The sequence below is a fragment of the Ascaphus truei genome, unplaced genomic scaffold (genome assembly GCF_040206685.1).
Source record: "Ascaphus truei isolate aAscTru1 unplaced genomic scaffold, aAscTru1.hap1 HAP1_SCAFFOLD_1442, whole genome shotgun sequence".
NCBI lineage: Eukaryota > Metazoa > Chordata > Amphibia > Anura > Ascaphidae > Ascaphus > Ascaphus truei.
This window is the reverse complement of record NW_027454326.1, coordinates 44,831-63,592: the sequence shown is the minus strand read 5'-3', so window position 1 is coordinate 63,592 and position 18,762 is coordinate 44,831. Positions and strand designations below refer to the sequence as shown.

The 18,762-nt window shown below is 59.9% G+C and overlaps 1 protein-coding gene across 1 annotated transcript in view; it reads right to left on the bottom strand.

The window, feature by feature from the left end:
• Window positions 1–6,486: 6,486 nt before the first annotated feature.
• The window catches only part of LOC142475939 (docking protein 1-like), a 53,293-nt gene continuing 41,017 nt past the window's right edge, over window positions 6,487–18,762 (bottom strand). The window contains exon 5 of the mRNA XM_075581603.1: window positions 6,487–10,468. Within this exon, the coding sequence (XP_075437718.1) occupies window positions 8,885–10,468 (1,584 nt within the window). The 3' untranslated portion in view covers window positions 6,487–8,884. The remainder of the gene's footprint in view (window positions 10,469–18,762) is intronic.

Here is an 18,762-nt window from a genome sequence, read left to right as displayed (position 1 = left end):
GTGCAGTGAGTGCCTGGGGACGAGGTGTTTCCCGCGCTGGGAAGTCGGTACGTAGCGCTGTGCAGTGAGTGCCTGGGGGCGAGGTGTTTCCCGCGCTGGGAAGTCGGTACGTAGCGCTGTGCAGTGAGTGCCTGGGGACGAGGTGTTTCCCGCGCTGGGAAGTCGGTACGTAGCGCTGTGCAGTGAGTGCCTGGGGACGAGGTGTTTCCCGCGCTGGGAAGTCGGTACGTAGCGCTGTGCATTGTGTGCCTGGGGGCGAGGTGTTTCCCGCGCTGGGAAGTCGGTACGTAGCGCTGTGCAGTGAGTGCCTGGGGGCGAGGTATTTCCCGCGCTGGGAAGTCGGTACGTAGCGCTGTGCAGTGAGTGCCTGGGGGCGAGGTGTTTCCCGCGCTGGGAAGTCGGTACGTAGCTCTGTGCAGTGAGTGCCTGGGGACGAGGTGTTTCCCGCGCTGGGAAGTCGGTACGTAGCGCTGTGCAGTGAATGCCTGGGGGCGAGGTGTTTCCCGCGCTGGGAAGTCGGTACGTAGCGCTGTGCAGTGAGTGCCTGGGGGCGAGGTGTTTCCCGCGCTGGGAAGTCGGTACGTAGCGCTGTGCAGTGAGTGCCTGGGGACGAGGTGTTTCCCGCGCTGGGAAGTCGGTACGTAGCGCTGTGCAGTGAGTGCCTGGGGGCGAGGTGTTTCCCGCGCTGGGAAGTCGGTACGTAGCGCTGTGCAGTGAGTGCCTGGGGGCGAGGTGTTTCCCGCGCTGGGAAGTCGGTACGTAGCGCTGTGCAGTGAGTGCCTGGGGGCGAGGTGTTTCCCGCGCTGGGAAGTCGGTACGTAGCACTGTGCAGTGAGTGCCTGGGGGCGAGGTGTTTCCCGCGCTGGGAAGTCGGTACGTAGCGCTGTGCAGTGAGTGCCTGGGGGCGAGGTGTTTCCCGCGCTGGGAAGTCGGTACGTAGCGCTGTGCAGTGAGTGCCTGGGGGCGAGGTGTTTCCCGCGCTGGGAAGTCGGTACGTAGCGCTGTGCAGTGAGTGCCTGGGGGCGAGGTGTTTCCTGCGCTGGGAAGTCGGTACGTAGCGCTGTGCAGTGAGTGCCTGGGGGCGAGGTGTTTCCCGCGCTGGGAAGTCGGTACGTAGCGCTGTGCAGTGAGTGCCTGGGGGCGAGGTGTTTCCCGCGCTGGGAAGTCGGTACGTAGCGCTGTGCAGTGAGTGCCTGGGGGCGAGGTGTTTCCCGCGCTGGGAAGTCGGTACGTAGCGCTGTGCAGTGAGTGCCTGGGAGCGAGGTGTTTCCCGCGCTGGGAAGTCGGTACGTAGCGCTGTGCAGTGAGTGCCTGGGGGCGAGGTGTTTCCCGCGCTGGGAAGTCGGTACGTAGCGCTGTGCAGTGTGTGCCTGGGGGCGAGGTGTTTCCCGCGCTGGGAAGTCGGTACGTAGCGCTGTGCAGTGAGTGCCTGGGGGCGAGGTGTTTCCCGCGCTGGGAAGTCGGTACGTAGCGCTGTGCAGTGAGCGCCTGGGGGCGAGGTGTTTCCCGCGCTGGGAAGTCGGTACGTAGCGCTGTGCAGTGAGCGCCTGGGGACGAGGTGTTTCCTGCGCTGGGAAGTCGGTACGTAGCGCTGCGCAGTGAGTGCCTGGGGACGAGGTGTTTCCCGCGCTGGGAAGTCGGTACGTAGCACTGTGCAGTGAGTGCCTGGGGGCGAGGTGTTTCCCGCGCTGGGAAGTCGGTACGTAGCGCTGTGCAGTGAGCGCCTGGGGGCGAGGTGTTTCCCGCGCTGGGAAGTCGGTACGTAGCGCTGTGCAGTGTGTGCCTGGGGGCAAGGTGTTTCCCGCGCTGGGAAGTCGGTACGTAGCGCTGTGCAGTGAGCGCCTGGGGGCGAGGTGTTTCCCGCGCTGGGAAGTCGGTACGTAGCGCTGTGCAGTGAGTGCCTGGGGACGAGGTGTTTCCCGCGCTGGGAAGTCGGTACGTAGCGCTGTGCAGTGAGTGCCTGAGGGCGAGGTGTTTCCCGCGCTGGGAAGTCGGTACGTAGCGCTGTGCATTGTGTGCCTGGGGGCGAGGTGTTTCCCGCGCTGGGAAGTCGGTACGTAGCGCTTGTAGAGGGAGAGAGGGGGTGGCCCGGTATTAAAGGGGTTGCACCCCATTTGGCCATCCCCTGACCTCACCAGGGAGACAAGGGGTTAACTGGGCTGAGGTCCAGAAATGTGATGTAACCCTTGTTATGACATGAAAATGTGTATTCCCGTTCCCATGCTTTATTGTAATATCTGGTTTAATCAGTGTCTGCATCACACACACACTAGGAACCATCCGGGAGTACAAGGGTTAATAGTTGTTTAGTGATTATAGCCCTTTGTGTAATTTTCCCGCCTTTTCAGGCACCATTTTGCAGGGTCCCATAAGCCGCCATTGAGGCTCCATGTGTTTCAATGGCGAATCTTGCTGTTTTGGTCCTGTTTCTTGTGAAGACCAGCAGATGGCGTCCGAGAGGAGGAGCGGCGGTTTCCCATTGTAAGTCAATGGGCCCATTGACTTCAATGGAGAAACCTCGAAGGAGCTTTCCAGGAACGAGTTGGCTGCTGTCCAAACCGCAAAACCGCAAAGCGGATACTTTTTCTAAAAGAGAGCTTTGATCACTGATTAGTCAAGTTCAACGACAAGTGGCGTGGGAATAAACAGTTCTAGAGCACCTACAAATAAAATTCTTTCTGCCCCTAGTTCCTAGACCTCCCCCCACTCGACCACAACCGGGTCCCCGAATCCTGGACCCTCGATAAGGGTCGAACCGAGAAGAGCGGGTCGCGCCATAGGTTCCAATGGCGGCGGCAGAAACAGCTCAAGAAAACGGCTAAGTGCCAAAAGCTGAAATTTGGGAATCCATAGCTCCGGTTCCGGAGGGTCCAGAGGATCAGGGTTTGGGATATCTGTAGTCACTGCTCCGACATCGCTGCAGAACCATCCTTGACCCTCTTGGACCAACCCGACGGAGTATGGACCCCCTTGAAAGTTCGGGACTTTCCCCATAGACTCCAATGGCGGCCAATCTCCGTTGACCGGCTATGGCGGAAAACCCCCATTGACTTCAACGGCGGCGTCGCCCCGTTGAAAGTCTATGGCGGCGGATTCCCATTGCCGCCAGCGGCGGCGGTTTGCCATTGAAAGTCTATGGCGGCGAAGCCCGTTGTTTTCAATGGGGATTTAGTGAAAAAACGTGATTTAATTTACAGCGGAGCTTTTTGTATTAAAATAGGAAACGGGTTAAGTGTATTTGTGTAACTCCGGTTCCGAAGGTCGTAGCAAGTCTAAAATTGGACCATAGGGTGTCCCAGTTCCGGCATTGAGAACTGGGAAGTTTGGACTGGCTGGACCCAACGGAACCGGATATTTTAATATGTTTGAGTTTTATCTTTCATACTGTGTCCCAAAGCAGGGATAAAACCCAGAGGAAATTCCTTTGCATACCAGGGTAGCATATGGCCAGAGAGGCGACCCAATGTCTAGGACTTAAGTATTGTTCAAAGGATTTTGTCACCTCCACTGTTTGCATGAGGGCGGAGATTACTCAAACCAGAGCAGTCTTTAAGTGTCCCATTTAACACCTTACAACAAAGAATATCCTGCCCGGAATCCAATCTGGTAGACTAGCTGGCATTCCTGATGCAGATGAGGGGCTACAGAAATGAGACCCCAGAGTTCTAATGCGCATGTACCAGCTAGCAGGGGGGCATGTATCAAAATGTGTTCCCACGTTAATGAGTGGCTAGAGGTAATTGAAGACCAATCACCTGTACTTAATGTTAAGGATAGGGTTACAAAAGGTTTATAAACTGTTGTCCACCCTTTATCCTTTGTCTTCTGATATCATCTGAATTGTTACCCGATTGCGAGAGAATTGCTATGCAACATACTTCTCATCCCCCATCCCCAAAGTAAGTGTACTTCTTGTCTGTTACTGTATTATATCGTGTGTTCACCTATCCAAAGGAATAAATATACTTTATAATATCTAAGCCTCGTTCAGTTCAAACCCAGTATTTGGTGTAAATTACAACCTGTCATAAGCTATCGTCACAGCGCTGTGCAGTGAGTGCCTGGGGGCGAGGTGTTTCCCGCGCTGGGAAGTCGGTACGTAGCGCTGTGCAGTGAGTGCCTGGGGGCGAGGTGTTTCCCGCGCTGGGAAGTCGGTACGTAGCGCTGTGCAGTGAGTGCCTGGGGGCGAGGTGTTTCCTGCGCTGGGAAGTCGGTACGTAGCGCTGTGCAGTGAGTGCCTGGGGGCGAGGTGTTTCCCGCGCTGGGAAGTCGGTACGTAGCGCTGTGCAGTGAGTGCCTGGGGGCGAGGTGTTTCCTGCGCTGGGAAGTCGGTACGTAGCGCTGTGCAGTGAGTGCCTGGGGACGAGGTGTTTCCCGCGCTGGGAAGTCGGTACGTAGCGCTGTGCAGTGAGTGCCTGGGGACGAGGTGTTTCCCGCGCTGGGAAGTCGGTACGTAGCGCTGTGCAGTGAGTGCCTGGGGGCGAGGTGTTTCCCGCGCTGGGAAGTCGCTACGTAGCGCTGTGCAGTGAGTGCCTGGGGGCGAGGTGTTTCCCGCGCTGGGAAGTCGGTACGTAGCGCTGTGCAGTGAGTGCCTGGGGGCGAGGTGTTTCCCGCGCTGGGAAGTCGGTACGTAGCGCTGTGCAGTGAGTGCCTGGGGGCGAGGTGTTTCCCGCGCTGGGAAGTCGGTACGTAGCGCTGTGCAGTGAGTGCCTGGGGGCGAGATGTTTCCCGCGCTGGGAAGTCGGTACGTAGCGCTGTGCAGTGAGTGCCTGGGGGCGAGGTGTTTCCCGCGCTGGGAAGTCGGTACGTAGCGCTGTGCAGTGAGTGCCTGGGGCCGAGGTGTTTCCCGCGCTGGGAAGTCGGTACGTAGCGCTGTGCAGTGAGTGCCTGGGGGCGAGGTGTTTCCCGCGCTGGGAAGTCGGTACGTAGCGCTGTGCAGTGAGTGCCTGGGGGCGAGGTGTTTCCCGCGCTGGGAAGTCGGTACGTAGCGCTGTGCAGTGAGTGCCTGGGGGCGAGGTGTTTCCCGCGCTGGGAAGTCGGTACGTAGCGCTGTGCAGTGAGTGCCTGGGGGCGAGGTGTTTCCTGCGCTGGGAAGTCGGTACGTAGCGCTGTGCAGTGAGTGCCTGGGGACGAGGTGTTTCCCGCGCTGGGAAGTCGGTACGTAGCGCTGTGCAGTGAGTGCCTGGGGGCGAGGTGTTTCCCGCGCTGGGAAGTCGCTACGTAGCGCTGTGCAGTGAGTGCCTGGGGGCGAGGTGTTTCCCGCGCTGGGAAGTCGGTACGTAGCGCTGTGCAGTGAGTGCCTGGGGGCGAGGTGTTTCCCGCGCTGGGAAGTCGGTACGTAGCGCTGTGCAGTGAGTGCCTGGGGGCGAGGTGTTTCCCGCGCTGGGAAGTCGGTACGTAGCGCAGTGCAGTGAGTGCCTGGGGGCGAGGTGTTTCCCGCGCTGGGAAGTCGGTACGTAGCGCTGTGCAGTGAGTGCCTGGGGGCGAGGTGTTTCCTGCGCTGGGAAATCGGTACGTAGCGCTGTGCAGTGAGTGCCTGGGGGCGAGGTGTTTCCCGCGCTGGGAAGTCGGTACGTAGCGCTGTGCAGTGAGTGCCTGGGGACGAGGTGTTTCCCGCGCTGGGAAGTCGGTACGTAGCGCTGTGCAGTGAGTGCCTGGGGACGAGGTGTTTCCCGCGCTGGGAAGTCGGTACGTAGCGCTGTGCAGTGAGTGCCTGGGGGCGAGGTGTTTCCCGCGCTGGGAAGTCGGTACGTAGCGCTGTGCAGTGAGTGCCTGGGGACGAGGTGTTTCCCGCGCTGGGAAGTCGGTACGTAGCGCTGTGCAGTGAGTGCCTGGGGACGAGGTGTTTCCCGCGCTGGGAAGTCGGTACGTAGCGCTGTGCAGTGAGTGCCTGGGGACGAGGTGTTTCCCGCGCTGGGAAGTCGGTACGTAGCGCTGTGCAGTGAGTGCCTGGGGGCGAGGTGTTTCCCGCGCTGGGAAGTCGGTACGTAGCGCTGTGCAGTGAGTGCCTGGGGGCGAGGTGTTTCCCGCGCTGGGAAGTCGGTACGTAGCGCTGTGCAGTGAGTGCCTGGGGGCGAGGTGTTTCCCGCGCTGGGAAGTCGTTACGTAGCGCTGTGCAGTGAGTGCCTGGGGACGAGGTGTTTCCCGCGCTGGGAAGTCGGTACGTAGCGCTGTGCAGTGAGTGCCTGGGGGCGAGGTGTTTCCCGCGCTGGGAAGTCGGTACGTAGCGCTGTGCAGTGAGTGCCTGGGGGCGAGGTGTTTCCCGCGCTGGGAAGTCGGTACGTAGCGCTGTGCAGTGAGTGCCTGGGGGCGAGGTGTTTCCCGCGCTGGGAAGTCGGTACGTAGCGCTGTGCAGTGAGTGCCTGGGGGCGAGGTGTTTCCCGCGCTGGGAAGTCGGTACGTAGCGCTGTGCAGTGAGTGCCTGGGGGCGAGGTGTTTCCCGCGCTGGGAAGTCGGTACGTAGCGCTGTGCAGTGAGTGCCTGGGGGCGAGGTGTTTCCCGCGCTGGGAAGTCGGTACGTAGCGCTGTGCAGTGAGTGCCTGGGGGCGAGGTGTTTCCCGCGCTGGGAAGTCGGTACGTAGCGCTGTGCAGTGAGCGCCTGGGGGCGAGGTGTTTCCCGCGCTGGGAAGTCGGTACGTAGCGCTGTGCAGTGAGTGCCTGGGGGCGAGGTGTTTCCCGCGCTGGGAAGTCGGTACGTAGCACTGTGCAGTGAGTGCCTGGGGACGAGGTGTTTCCCGCGCTGGGAAGTCGGTACGTAGCGCTGTGCAGTGAGTGCCTGGGGACGAGGTGTTTCCCGCGCTGGGAAGTCGGTACGTAGCGCTCTGCAGTGAGTGCCTGGGGGCGAGGTGTTTCCCGCGCTGGGAAGTCGGTACGTAGCGCTGTGCAGTGAGTGCCTGGGGGCGAGGTGTTTCCCGCGCTGGGAAGTCGGTACGTAGCGCTGCGCAGTGAGTGCCTGGGGGCGAGGTGTTTCCCGCGCTGGGAAGTCGGTACGTAGCGCTGTGTATAACCGCTCCAGGTTATCGGTACATTTGGTTAATAAGAACTCGGGGTTAACAGATAAATAAACGCACCATACTGTATTCTCTGTATTACAATAAGGCACTCAGGGGGTAGGGAGGCACTCAGGGGGTAGGGGGGCACTCAGGGGGTAGGGGGGCACTCAGGGGGTAGGGAGGCACTCAGATGTTAGGTTGTCATTAAAAATATCCCACCACATTATGGGTATTTATATGTATAAGGCACTGAAAAGAAATGATTCCACCACATTCTCTGATTACAATAAGGCACTCAGGGGGTAGGGTGGCACTCAGGGGGTAGGGGGGCACTCAGGGGGTAGGGTGGCACTCAGGGGGTAGGGGGGCACTCAGAGGGTAGGGTGGCACTCAGGGGGTAGGGTGGCACTCAGGGGGTAGGGGGGCACTCAGGGGGTAGGGTGGCACTCAGGGGGTAGGGTGGCACTCAGGGGGTAGGGTGGCACTCAGGGGGTAGGGGGGCACTCAGGGGGTAGGTTGGCACTCAGGAGGTAGGGGGGCACTCAGGGGGTAGGGTGGCACTCAGGGGGTAGGGAGACCAGGTTACCGGGCGATTGCAATAAGGAGATTTCTTGTGTTCTGCAGTTACAGTAACATAAGCGGTGCTACAGTGTGTCCAGGGGATGCCACGCCCACCGAGGGGAGGAGCTACATACAGAGGGGAGTAGCTAAATACAGAGGGGAGGAGCTAAATACAGAGGGGGCCGGGAGGAGCTAAATACAGAGGGGGGCCGGGAGGGGAGGAGCTAAATACAGAGGGGGCCGGGAGGAGCTAAATACAGAGGGGGGCCGGGAGGGGAGGAGCTAAATACAGAGGGGGAGAGAGTGGAGGAGATGGATACAGAGGGACAAATGGGGTGGATAGGAGTTACAAAAGGGGCGCAGAGACAGTCCCCCTCCCCTGATATATATATTTACACATCTTACGATTCACCACAAGCAGCAGTGTCTGATGACTGCATGCAATGACATCACTGTGTGTGGTGCTTTGTTTGATGACATAACAGCATGCTGTGCTCGCACTCTTAAAGTGCAGCAAGAATGGCCTCTTGTGATTTTTTTTAGGAGGTAGTGGAAGACGGGGCCACTCATTGAGAAGACAGGGCCACTCATTGAGAAGACAGGGCCACTCATTGAGAAGACAGGGCCACTCATTGAGAAGACAGTGCCACTCATTGAGAAGACAGGGCCACTCATTGAGAAGACAGGGCCACTCATTGAGAAGACAGGGCCACTCATTGAGAAGACAGGGCCACTCATTGAGAAGACAGGGCCACTCATTGAGAAGACAGGGCCACTCATTGAGAAGACAGGGACACTCATTGAGAAGACAGGACCACCCATTGAGAAGACAGTGCCACTCATTGAGAAGACAGGACCACCCATTGAGAAGACAGGACCACCCATTGAGAAGACAGGACCACCCATTGAGAAGACAGGACCACCCATTGAGAAGACAGGACCACTCATTGAGAAGACAGGACCACTCATTGAGAAGACAGGACCACTCATTGAGAAGACAGGGCCACTCATTGAGAAGACAGGGCCACCCATTGAGAAGACAGGGCCACCCATTGAGAAGACAGGGCCACCCATTGAGAAGACAGGGCCACTCATTGAGAAGACAGTGCCACTCATTGAGAAGACAGGGCCACTAATTGAGAAGACAGGACCACTCATTGAGAAGACAGGGCCACTCATTGAGAAGACAGGACCACTCATTGAGAAGACAGGGCCACCCATTGAGAAGACAGGACCACTCATTGAGAAGACAGGGCCACCCATTGAGAAGACAGGGCCACTCATTGAGAAGACAGGGCCACTCATTGAGGGGTCACTCATTGGGAGGCTCCTCACAGCATCCCCATATCCTCGTAGATCGATGTTAGACGGTTACTGTCAACAGAAAGCTCCTCCTCTGGAAACACCAGGACTTGGGTGGGCAGCGAGTTTATGGAAGACAAACCTGAGGAGTTCTGGGCCGATACAAGCAGAGTTTTAGCTGGCACAGGCAGTGGTTTGGCTGGCAGTGGCAGGGATGGAACTCGCTGAGGTTTGGCTGGAAGTGGCAGGGCTGGCACAGGCTGAGGTTTGGCTGGCAGTGGCAGGGATGGCTGAGGTTTGGCTGGTACAGGCTGAGGTTTGGCTGAAAGTGGCAGGGCTGGCACAGGCTGAGGTTTGGCTGGAACACGCTGAGGTTTGGCTGGAAGTGGCAGGGCTGGCGCAGGCTGAGGGTTGGTTGGCAGTGGCAGGGCTGGCACAGGCTGAGGTTTGGCTGGCAGTGGCAGGGCTGGCACAGGCAGAGGTTTGGTTGGCAGTAGCTGGACTGGCGCAGGCTGAGGATTGAGTGTCAGGGTTTGCCCTGCTTCCTTGGCACATGTCGGCCCTAGTCCTGGTTTCAGCACCTGGCTGTACACCACCTCAGTGTTGCTGTTGTTGTTGTTGCTGTTGGATGAGATGGAGGGGGCACAACCAGACATCTTCTCAGGGTCCCCCTCTTTTCCCAGAGATTTGGGTATAACCAGCCCCTGGGGTTTGGGAGCTGGGACAGGTTTGGGGCCGGCTGCTCGGCTACGGGGCTGGCTGCGTGGTCCCTGAAAGTTGGGCACCGAGTAGTCATCAGTGCTGGGGTTGTAGGGGTACTCATAGCCCAGCATTTCATCGTTGGCCTGCCTCTTCCAGGCGCCCGCCTCCATTCGCACCTCTGAGTACAACTGGGGGGGATGGGAGGTCTGGGGGAGCTGAGATATTCCCTCTGGCTCATCGTAAATATGCTCCTCGGGGGGAGGAGCTGGGAAACGGTGAGTTTTTGAGGGGGCCCCTCCTCCCACCATCTCATACTCAACCTGTTCATAGAGATCAGAGTAAAGAGGGGAGACACCCCGGACATCCGTGTGCGACTTCTGACCTATTACTCCTTTACCAGCCAAGCTGTCCACGGGGTCAGAGTAGAGGGAGTCCACGTGAGGCTTTGCTCCCCTGACGGAATCCTTGGGTTCAGAATAGACCCCGACCATGTGCTCAATGTTACCCCCTGTGTGACTTGCAGTGCGTGAGACAGGGGACCGAGGGGGGGTGCTAGTGACCACCGGCGTCACCCCTAGAGCAGGGGGGTCAAGGAGGTGCTGAGGAGGAGAAGGTTTGGCTCCGGGGAGGTTAGGGAGAGTCCGGCATTTGTGAGGCTTCTCCTCCAGCTCTTTCCTGACTGGCCCAGTGTTGGTCTGGTCCTCAGGGGATCCAGACTCTGGCCCCTGTGTAAGGGTCTCAGTAGAGGAGTCGGTGTCCAGGGCAGGGAAGCTTAGTCGTTTCTCTGGTCCTTGTTGTGCTCGGATAGAAGACTCCACCCGCTGGAAGATCTCGTGACCTTGAGACGTCTCAAAGGTGAAATTCCCTGGACCTGAAGAGCAGCGTCTGCCGGCTTCAAAAGAGAACATCACCTGGAGGGGAGAGAGGTGGCCGAGAGGGAGAAACATAAGGAGAGGGAGAGAAGAAGAGAGAGGGAGGGGGAAGAGAGACAGAGGGAGGCAGGGGGAGAGAGGGGAAGAAAAAGGAAGATAGGGGAAGAGAGACAGAGAGGGGAAGAGATAGAGTAAAAGGGGTTGGTGAGAGAAATAGATTGGGAGGTGAGAGAAAGCGAGATACAGAAGAAGCACAAGAGGGTGAGAAAGTGAGAGGGGGAGCTGGGACAGGGATAGAGAGAAGAGGTGATGAGAAAGATGGAAAAGTGAGAGCGGGTGGAGAGAGGAGAAATGAGGACAGAGAGAGGAGAAGAGGAAAGCAGAGCAGTGGGAGGAGTTGTAAGACCTTGTCTGTCGATTCTCACCATCTCATGTCCTGTCTAGTCCTCTCACACTGTATCTCACCATCTCATGTCCTGTCTAGTCCTCTCTCACTGTATCTCACCACTCACCTTACCTCTCCTTCTCCTGCTGTCTCGTCCTCTCACCTCGTCTCTCCCTCCCCCACGTCTCACCTTCTTGTCCTCTCACCTTGTCTCGCTCTCATTCTCACTCTCTCACCTTGCAGCCTGTCTGCCCCTCCTTTCCTCGCCCTCCTCCTCACCTTGTCTCGCTCTCATTCTCACTCTCTCACCTTGCAGCCTGTCTGCCCCTCCTTTCCTCGCCCCCCTCCTCACCTTGTCTCACCCTCACTCTCACCCTCTCACCTTGCAACCTGTCTGCCCCTCCTTTCCTCTCCCCCTCCTCACCTTGTCTCACCCTCACTCTCACTCTCTCAACTTGCAGCCTGTCTGCCGCTCCCTTCCTCGCCCCCCTCCTCACCTTGTCTCACCCTCACCCTCTCACCCTCTCACCTTGCAGCCTGTCTGCCTCTCCCTTCCTCGCCCCCCTCCTCACCTTCTCGCTCTCACTCTCACCCTCTCACCTTGCAGCCTGTCTGCCGTCCCTTCCTCGCCCCCCTCCTCACCTTGTCTCACTCTCACTCTCTCAACTTGCAGCCTGTCTGCCGCTCCCTTCCTCGCCCCCCTCCTCACCTTGTCTCACCCTCACCCACTCACCCTCTCACCTTGCAGTCTGTCTGCCTCTCCCTTCCTCGCCCCCCTCCTCACCTTCTCGCTCTCACTCTCACCCTCTCACCTTGCAGCCTGTCTGCCGTCCCTTCCTCGCCCCCCTCCTCACCTTGTCTCACCCTCACTCTCACCCTCTCACCTTGCAGCCTGTCTGCCGCTCCCTTCCTCGCCCCCTCCTCACCTTGTCTCACCTTGCAGCCTGTCTGCCGCTCCCTTCCTCGCCCCCTCCTCACCTTGTCTCACCCTCACTCTCACCCTCTCACCTTGCAGCCTGTCTGCCGCTCCCTTCCTCGCCCCCCTCCTCACCTTGTCTCGCCCTCATTCTCACCCTCTCACCTTGCAGTCTGTCTGCCCCACCCTTCCTCGCCCCCTCCTCACCTTGTCTCACCCTCACTCTCTCACCTTGCAGCCTGTCTGCCTCTACCATCCTCGCCCCCTCCTCACCTTGTCTCACCCTCACTTTCACCCTCTCACCTTGTAGCCTGTCTGCCGTCCTTTCCTCGCCCCCTCCTCACCTTGTCTCACCCTCACTTTCACCCTCTCACCTTGCAGCCTGTCTGCCGTCCTTTCCTCGCCCCCTCCTCACCTTGTCTCACCCTCACTCTCACCCTCTCACCTTGCAGCCTGTCTGCCGTCCTTTCCTCGCCCCCTCCTCACCTTGTCTCACCCTCACTCTCACCCTCTCACCTTGCAGCCTGTCTGCCGCTCCCTTCCTCGCCCCCTCCTCACCTTGTCTCACCCTCACTCTCTCACCTTGCAGCCTGTCTGCCCCTCACTTCCTCGCCCCCTCCTCACCTTGTCTCACCCTCATTCTCACCCTCTCACCTTGCAGCCTGTCTGCCTCTCCCTTCCTCGCCCCCTCCTCACCTTGTCTCACCCTCACTCTCACCCTCTCACCTTGCAGCCTGTCTGCCCCACCCTTCCTCGCCCCCTCCTCACCTTGTCTCACCCTTACTCTCACCCTCTCACCTTGCAGCCTGTCTGCCCCACCCTTCCTCGCCCCCCTCCTCACCTTGTCTCACTCTCACTCTCTCACCTTGCAGCCTGTCTGCCCCACCCTTCCTCGCCCCCTCCTCACCTTGTCTCACCCTCACTCTCACCCTCTCACCTTGCAGCCTGTATGCCCTTCCTTTCCTCGCCCCCCTCCTCACCTTGTCTCGCTCTCACCCTCACTCTCACCCTCTCACCTTGCAGCCTGTCTGCCGTCCCTTCCTCGCCCCCCTCCTCACCTTGTCTCGCTCTCACCCTCTCACCTTGCAGCCTGTCTGCCTCTCCCTTCCTCGCCCCCCTCCTCACCTTGTCTCACCCTCACTCTCACCCTGCAGCCTGTCTGCCTCTCCCTTCCTCGCCCCCCTCCTCACCTTGTCTCACCCTCACCCTCTCACCCTCTCACCTTGCAGCCTGTCTCCCTCTCCCTTCCTCGTCCCCCTCCTCACCTTGTCTCACCCTCACCCTCTCACCTTGCAGCCTGTCTGCCGCTCCCTTCCTCGCCCCCTCCTCACCTTGTTTCACCCTCACTCTTTCACCTTGCAGCCTGTCTGCCTCTCCCTTCCTCGCCCCCCTCCTCACCTTGTCTCACCCTCACTCTCACCCTCTCACCTTGCAGCCTGTCTGCCCCTCCTTTCCTCGCCCCCCTCCTCACCTTGTCTCACCCTCACCCTCTCACCCTCTCACCTTGCAGCCTGTCTGCCCCTCCTTTCCTCGCCCCCCTCCTCACCTTGTCTCACCCTCACCCTCTCACCTTGCAGCCTGTCTGCCTCTCCCTTCCTCGCCCCCCTCCTCACCTTGTCTCACCCTCACCCTCTCACCTTGCAGCCTGTCTGCCTCTCCCTTCCTCGCCCCCCTCCTCACCTTGTCTCACCCTCTCTCAACTGGTATCTAACCTTGACTTATCCTCATACCAAAAGTCTCACCCACACTAACCCGCTGCCTTACCCTCTCTCACTGTATCTCACTACTCACCTTACCTCTCCTTCTCCTGCTGTCTCGTCCTCTCACCTCGTCTCTCCCTCCCCCACGTCTCACCTTCTCGTCCTCTCACCTTGTCTCGCTCTCACTCTCACCCTCTCACCTTGCAGCCTCTCTGCCCCTCCTTTCCTCGCCCCCCTCCTCACCTTGTCTCACTCTCACCCTCTCACCTTGCAGCCTGTCTGCCGCTCCTTTCCTCGCCCCCCTCCTCACCTTGTCTCACCCTCACTCTCTCACCTTGCAGCCTGTCTGCCGCTCCCTTCCTCGCCCCCTCCTCACCTTGTCTCACCCTCACTCTCACCCTCTCACCTTGCAGCCTGTCTGCCGTCCCTTCCTCGCCCCCCTCCTCACCTTGTCTCACCCTCACTTTCACCCTCTCACCTTGCAGCCTGTCTGCCGTCCCTTCCTCGCCCCCCTCCTCACCTTGTCTCACCCTCACTCTCACCCTCTCACCTTGCAGCCTGTCTGCCGTCCTTTCCTCGCCCCCTCCTCACCTTGTCACACCCTCACTCTCACCCTCTCACCTTGCAGCCTGTCTGCCGCTCCCTTCCTCGCCCCCTCCTCACCTTGTCTCACCCTCACTCTCTCACCTTGCAGCCTGTCTGCCCCTCACTTCCTCGCCCCCTCCTCACCTTGTCTCACCCTCATTCTCACCCTCTCACCTTGCAGCCTGTCTGCCTCTCCCTTCCTCGCCCCCTCCTCACCTTGTCTCACCCTCACTCTCACCCTCTCACCTTGCAGCCTGTCTGCCCCACCCTTCCTCGCCCCCCTCCTCACCTTGTCTCACTCTCACCCTCTCACCTTGCAGCCTGTCTGCCCCACCCTTCCTCGCCCCCTCCTCACCTTGTCTCACCCTCACTCTCATCCTCTCACCTTGCAGCCTGTATGCCCCTCCTTTCCTCGCCCCCCTCCTCACCTTGTCTCGCTCTCACCCTCACTCTCACCCTCTCACCTTGCAGCCTGTCTGCCGTCCCTTCCTCGCCCCCCTCCTCACCTTGTCTCGCTCTCACCCTCTCACCTTGCAGCCTGTCTGCCTCTCCCTTCCTCGCCCCCCTCCTCACCTTGTCTCACCCTCACTCTCACCCTCTCACCTTGCAGCCTGTCTGCCTCTCCCTTCCTCGCCCCCCTCCTCACCTTGTCCCACCCTCACCCTCTCACCCTCTCACCTTGCAGCCTGTCTGCCTCTCCCTTCCTCGTCCCCCTCCTCACCTTGTCTCACCCTCACCCTCACTCTCTCACCTTGCAGCCTGTCTGCCACTCCCTTCCTCGCCCCCTCCTCACCTTGTTTCACCCTCACTCTTTCACCTTGCAGCCTGTCTGCCTCTCCCTTCCTCGCCCCCCTCCTCACCTTGTCTCACCCTCACTCTCACCCTCTCACCTTGCAGCCTGTCTGCCCCTCCTTTCCTCGCCCCCCTCCTCACCTTGTCTCACCCTCACCCTCTCACCTTGCAGCCTGTCTGCCCCTCCTTTCCTCGCCCCCCTCCTCACCTTGTCTCACCCTCACCCTCTCACCTTGCAGCCTGTCTGCCTCTCCCTTCCTCGCCCCCCTCCTCACCTTGTCTCACCCTCTCTCAACTGGTATCTAACCTTGACTTATCCTCATACCAAAAGTCTCACCCACACTAACCCGCTGCCTTACCCTCTCTCACTGTATCTCACTACTCACCTTACCTCTCCTTCTCCTGCTGTCTCGTCCTCTCACCTCGTCTCTCCCTCCCCCACGTCTCACCTTCTCGTCCTCTCACCTTGTCTCGCTCTCATTCTCACTCTCTCACCTTGCAGCCTGTCTGCCCCTCCTTTCCTCGCCCCCCTCCTCACCTTGTCTCACTCTCACCCTCTCACCTTGCAGCCTGTCTGCCGCTCCTTTCCTCGCCCCCCTCCTCACCTTGTCTCACCCTCACTCTCTCACCTTGCAGCCTCTCTGCCCCTCCTTTCCTCGCCCCCCTCCTCACCTTGTCTCACCCTCACTCTCACCCTCTCACCTTGCAGCCTGTCTGCCGTCCCTTCCTCGCCCCCCTCCTCACCTTGTCTCACCCTCACTCTCACCCTCTCACCTTGCAGCCTGTCTGCCGCTCCCTTCCTCGCCCCCTCCTCACCTTGTCTCACCCTCACTCTCACCCTGCAGCCTGTCTGCCTCTCCCTTCCTCGCCCCCTCCTCACCTTGTCTCGCTCTCACCCTCACCCTCTCACCCTCTCACCTTGCAGCATGTCTGCCCCTCCCTTCCTCGCCCCCCTCCTCACCTTGTCTCACTCTCACCCTCTCACCTTGCAGCCTGTCTGCCTCTCCCTTCCTCGCCCCCCTCCTCACCTTGTCTCACCCTCACTCTCACCCTCTCACCTTGCAGCCTGTCTGCCCCTCCTTTCCTCGCCCCCCTCCTCACCTTGTCTCACCCTCACCCTCTCACCCTCTCACCTTGCAGCCTGTCTGCCCCTCCTTTCCTCGCCCCCCTCCTCACCTTGTCTCACCCTCACCCTCTCACTCTCTCACCTTGCAGCCTGTCTGCCCCTCCTTTCCTCGCCCCCCTCCTCACCTTGTCTCACCCTCACCCTCTCACCTTGCAGCCTGTCTGCCTCTCCCTTCCTCGCCCCCCTCCTCACCTTGTCTCACCCTCTCTCAACTGGTATCTAACCTTGACTTATCCTCATACCAAAAGTCTCACCCACACTAACCCGCTGCCTTACCCTCTCTCACTGTATCTCACTACTCACCTTACCTCTCCTTCTCCTGCTGTCTCGTCCTCTCACCTCGTCTCTCCCTCCCCCACGTCTCACCTTCTCGTCCTCTCACCTTGTCTCGCTCTCATTCTCACTCTCTCACCTTGCAGCCTGTCTGCCTCTCCCTTCCTCGCCCCCCTCCTCACCTTGTCTCACCCTCACTCTCTCACCTTGCAGCCTCTCTGCCCCTCCTTTCCTCGCCCCCCTCCTCACCTTGTCTCACCCTCACTCTCACCCTCTCACCTTGCAGCCTGTCTGCCGCTCCTTTCCTCGCCCCCCTCCTCACCTTGTCTCACCCTCACTCTCTCACCTTGCAGCCTGTCTGCCGCTCCCTTCCTCGCCCCCTCCTCACCTTGTCTCACCCTCACTCTCACCCTCTCACCTTGCAGCCTGTCTGCCTCTCCCTTCCTCGCCCCCCTCCTCACCTTGTCTCACCCTCACTCTCACCCTCTCACCTTGCAGCCTGTCTGCCTCTCCTTTCCTCGCCCCCCTCCTCACCTTGTCTCACCCTCACTTTCACCCTCTCACCTTGCAGCCTGTCTGCCGTCCCTTCCTCGCCCCCCTCCTCACCTTGTCTCACCCTCACTCTCACCCTCTCACCTTGCAGCCTGTCTGCCGCTCCCTTCCTCGCCCCCTCCTCACCTTGTCTCACCCTCACTCTCACCCTGCAGCCTGTCTGCCTCTCCCTTCCTCGCCCCCTCCTCACCTTGTCTCGCTCTCACCCTCACCCTCTCACCCTCTCACCTTGCAGCATGTCTGCCCCTCCCTTCCTCGCCCCCTCCTCACCTTGTCTCACTCTCACCCTCTCACCTTGCAGCCTGTCTGCCCCACCCTTCCTCGCCCCCCTCCTCACCTTGTCTCGCCCGTATCTGCGCAGCAGCCTGTCTGCCCCTCCCTTCCTCGCCCCCTCCTCACCTTGTCTCACTCTCACCCTCTCACCTTGCAGCCTGTCTGCCCCTCCTTTCCTCGCCCCCCTCCTCACCTTGTCTCACCCTCACCCTCTCACCCTCTCACCTTGCAGCCTGTCTGCCCCTCCTTTCCTCGCCCCCCTCCTCACCTTGTCTCACCCTCACCCTCTCACCTTGCAGCCTGTCTGCCTCTCCCTTCCTCGCCCCCCTCCTCACCTTGTCTCACCCTCACCCTCTCACCTTGCAGCCTGTCTGCCTCTCCCTTCCTCGCCCCCCTCCTCACCTTGTCTCACCCTCTCTCAACTGGTATCTAACCTTGACTTATCCTCATACCAAAAGTCTCACCTACACTAACCCGCTGCCTTACCCTCTCTCACTGTATCTCACTACTCACCTTACCTCTCCTTCTCCTGCTGTCTCGTCCTCTCACCTCGTCTCTCCCTCCCCCACGTCTCACCTTCTCGTCCTCTCACCTTGTCTCGCTCTCACTCTCACCCTCTCACCTTGCAGCCTCTCTGCCCCTCCTTTCCTCGCCCCCCTCCTCACCTTGTCTCACTCTCACCCTCTCACCTTGCAGCCTGTCTGCCGCTCCTTTCCTCGCCCCCCTCCTCACCTTGTCTCACCCTCACTCTCTCACCTTGCAGCCTGTCTGCCGCTCCCTTCCTCGCCCCCTCCTCACCTTGTCTCACCCTCACTCTCACCCTCTCACCTTGCAGCCTGTCTGCCGCTCCCTTCCTCGCCCCCTCCTCACCTTGTCTCATCCTCACTCTCACCCTCTCACCTTGCAGCCTGTCTGCCGTCCCTTCCTCGCCCCCCTCCTCACCTTGTCTCACCCTCACTTTCACCCTCTCACCTTGCAGCCTGTCTGCCGTCCCTTCCTCGCCCCCCTCCTCACCTTGTCTCACCCTCACTCTCACCCTCTCACCTTGCAGCCTGTCTGCCGTCCTTTCCTCGCCCCCTCCTCACCTTGTCACACCCTCACTCTCACCCTCTCACCTTGCAGCCTGTCTGCCGCTCCCTTCCTCGCCCCCTCCTCACCTTGTCTCACCCTCACTCTCTCACCTTGCAGCCTGTCTGCCCCTCACTTCCTCGCCCCCTCCTCACCTTGTCTCACCCTCATTCTCACCCTCTCACCTTGCAGCCTGTCTGCCTCTCCCTTCCTCGCCCCCTCCTCACCTTGTCTCACCCTCACTCTCACCCTCTCACCTTGCAGCCTGTCTGCCCCACCCTTCCTCGCCCCCCTCCTCACCTTGTCTCACTCTCACCCTCTCACCTTGCAGCCTGTCTGCCCCACCCTTCCTCGCCCCCTCCTCACCTTGTCTCACCCTCACTCTCATCCTCTCACCTTGCAGCCTGTATGCCCCTCCTTTCCTCGCCCCCCTCCTCACCTTGTCTCGCTCTCACCCTCACTCTCACCCTCTCACCTTGCAGCCTGTCTGCCGTCCCTTCCTCGCCCCCCTCCTCACCTTGTCTCGCTCTCACCCTCTCACCTTGCAGCCTGTCTGCCTCTCCCTTCCTCGCCCCCCTCCTCACCTTGTCTCACCCTCACTCTCACCCTCTCACCTTGCAGCCTGTCTGCCTCTCCCTTCCTCGCCCCCCTCCTCACCTTGTC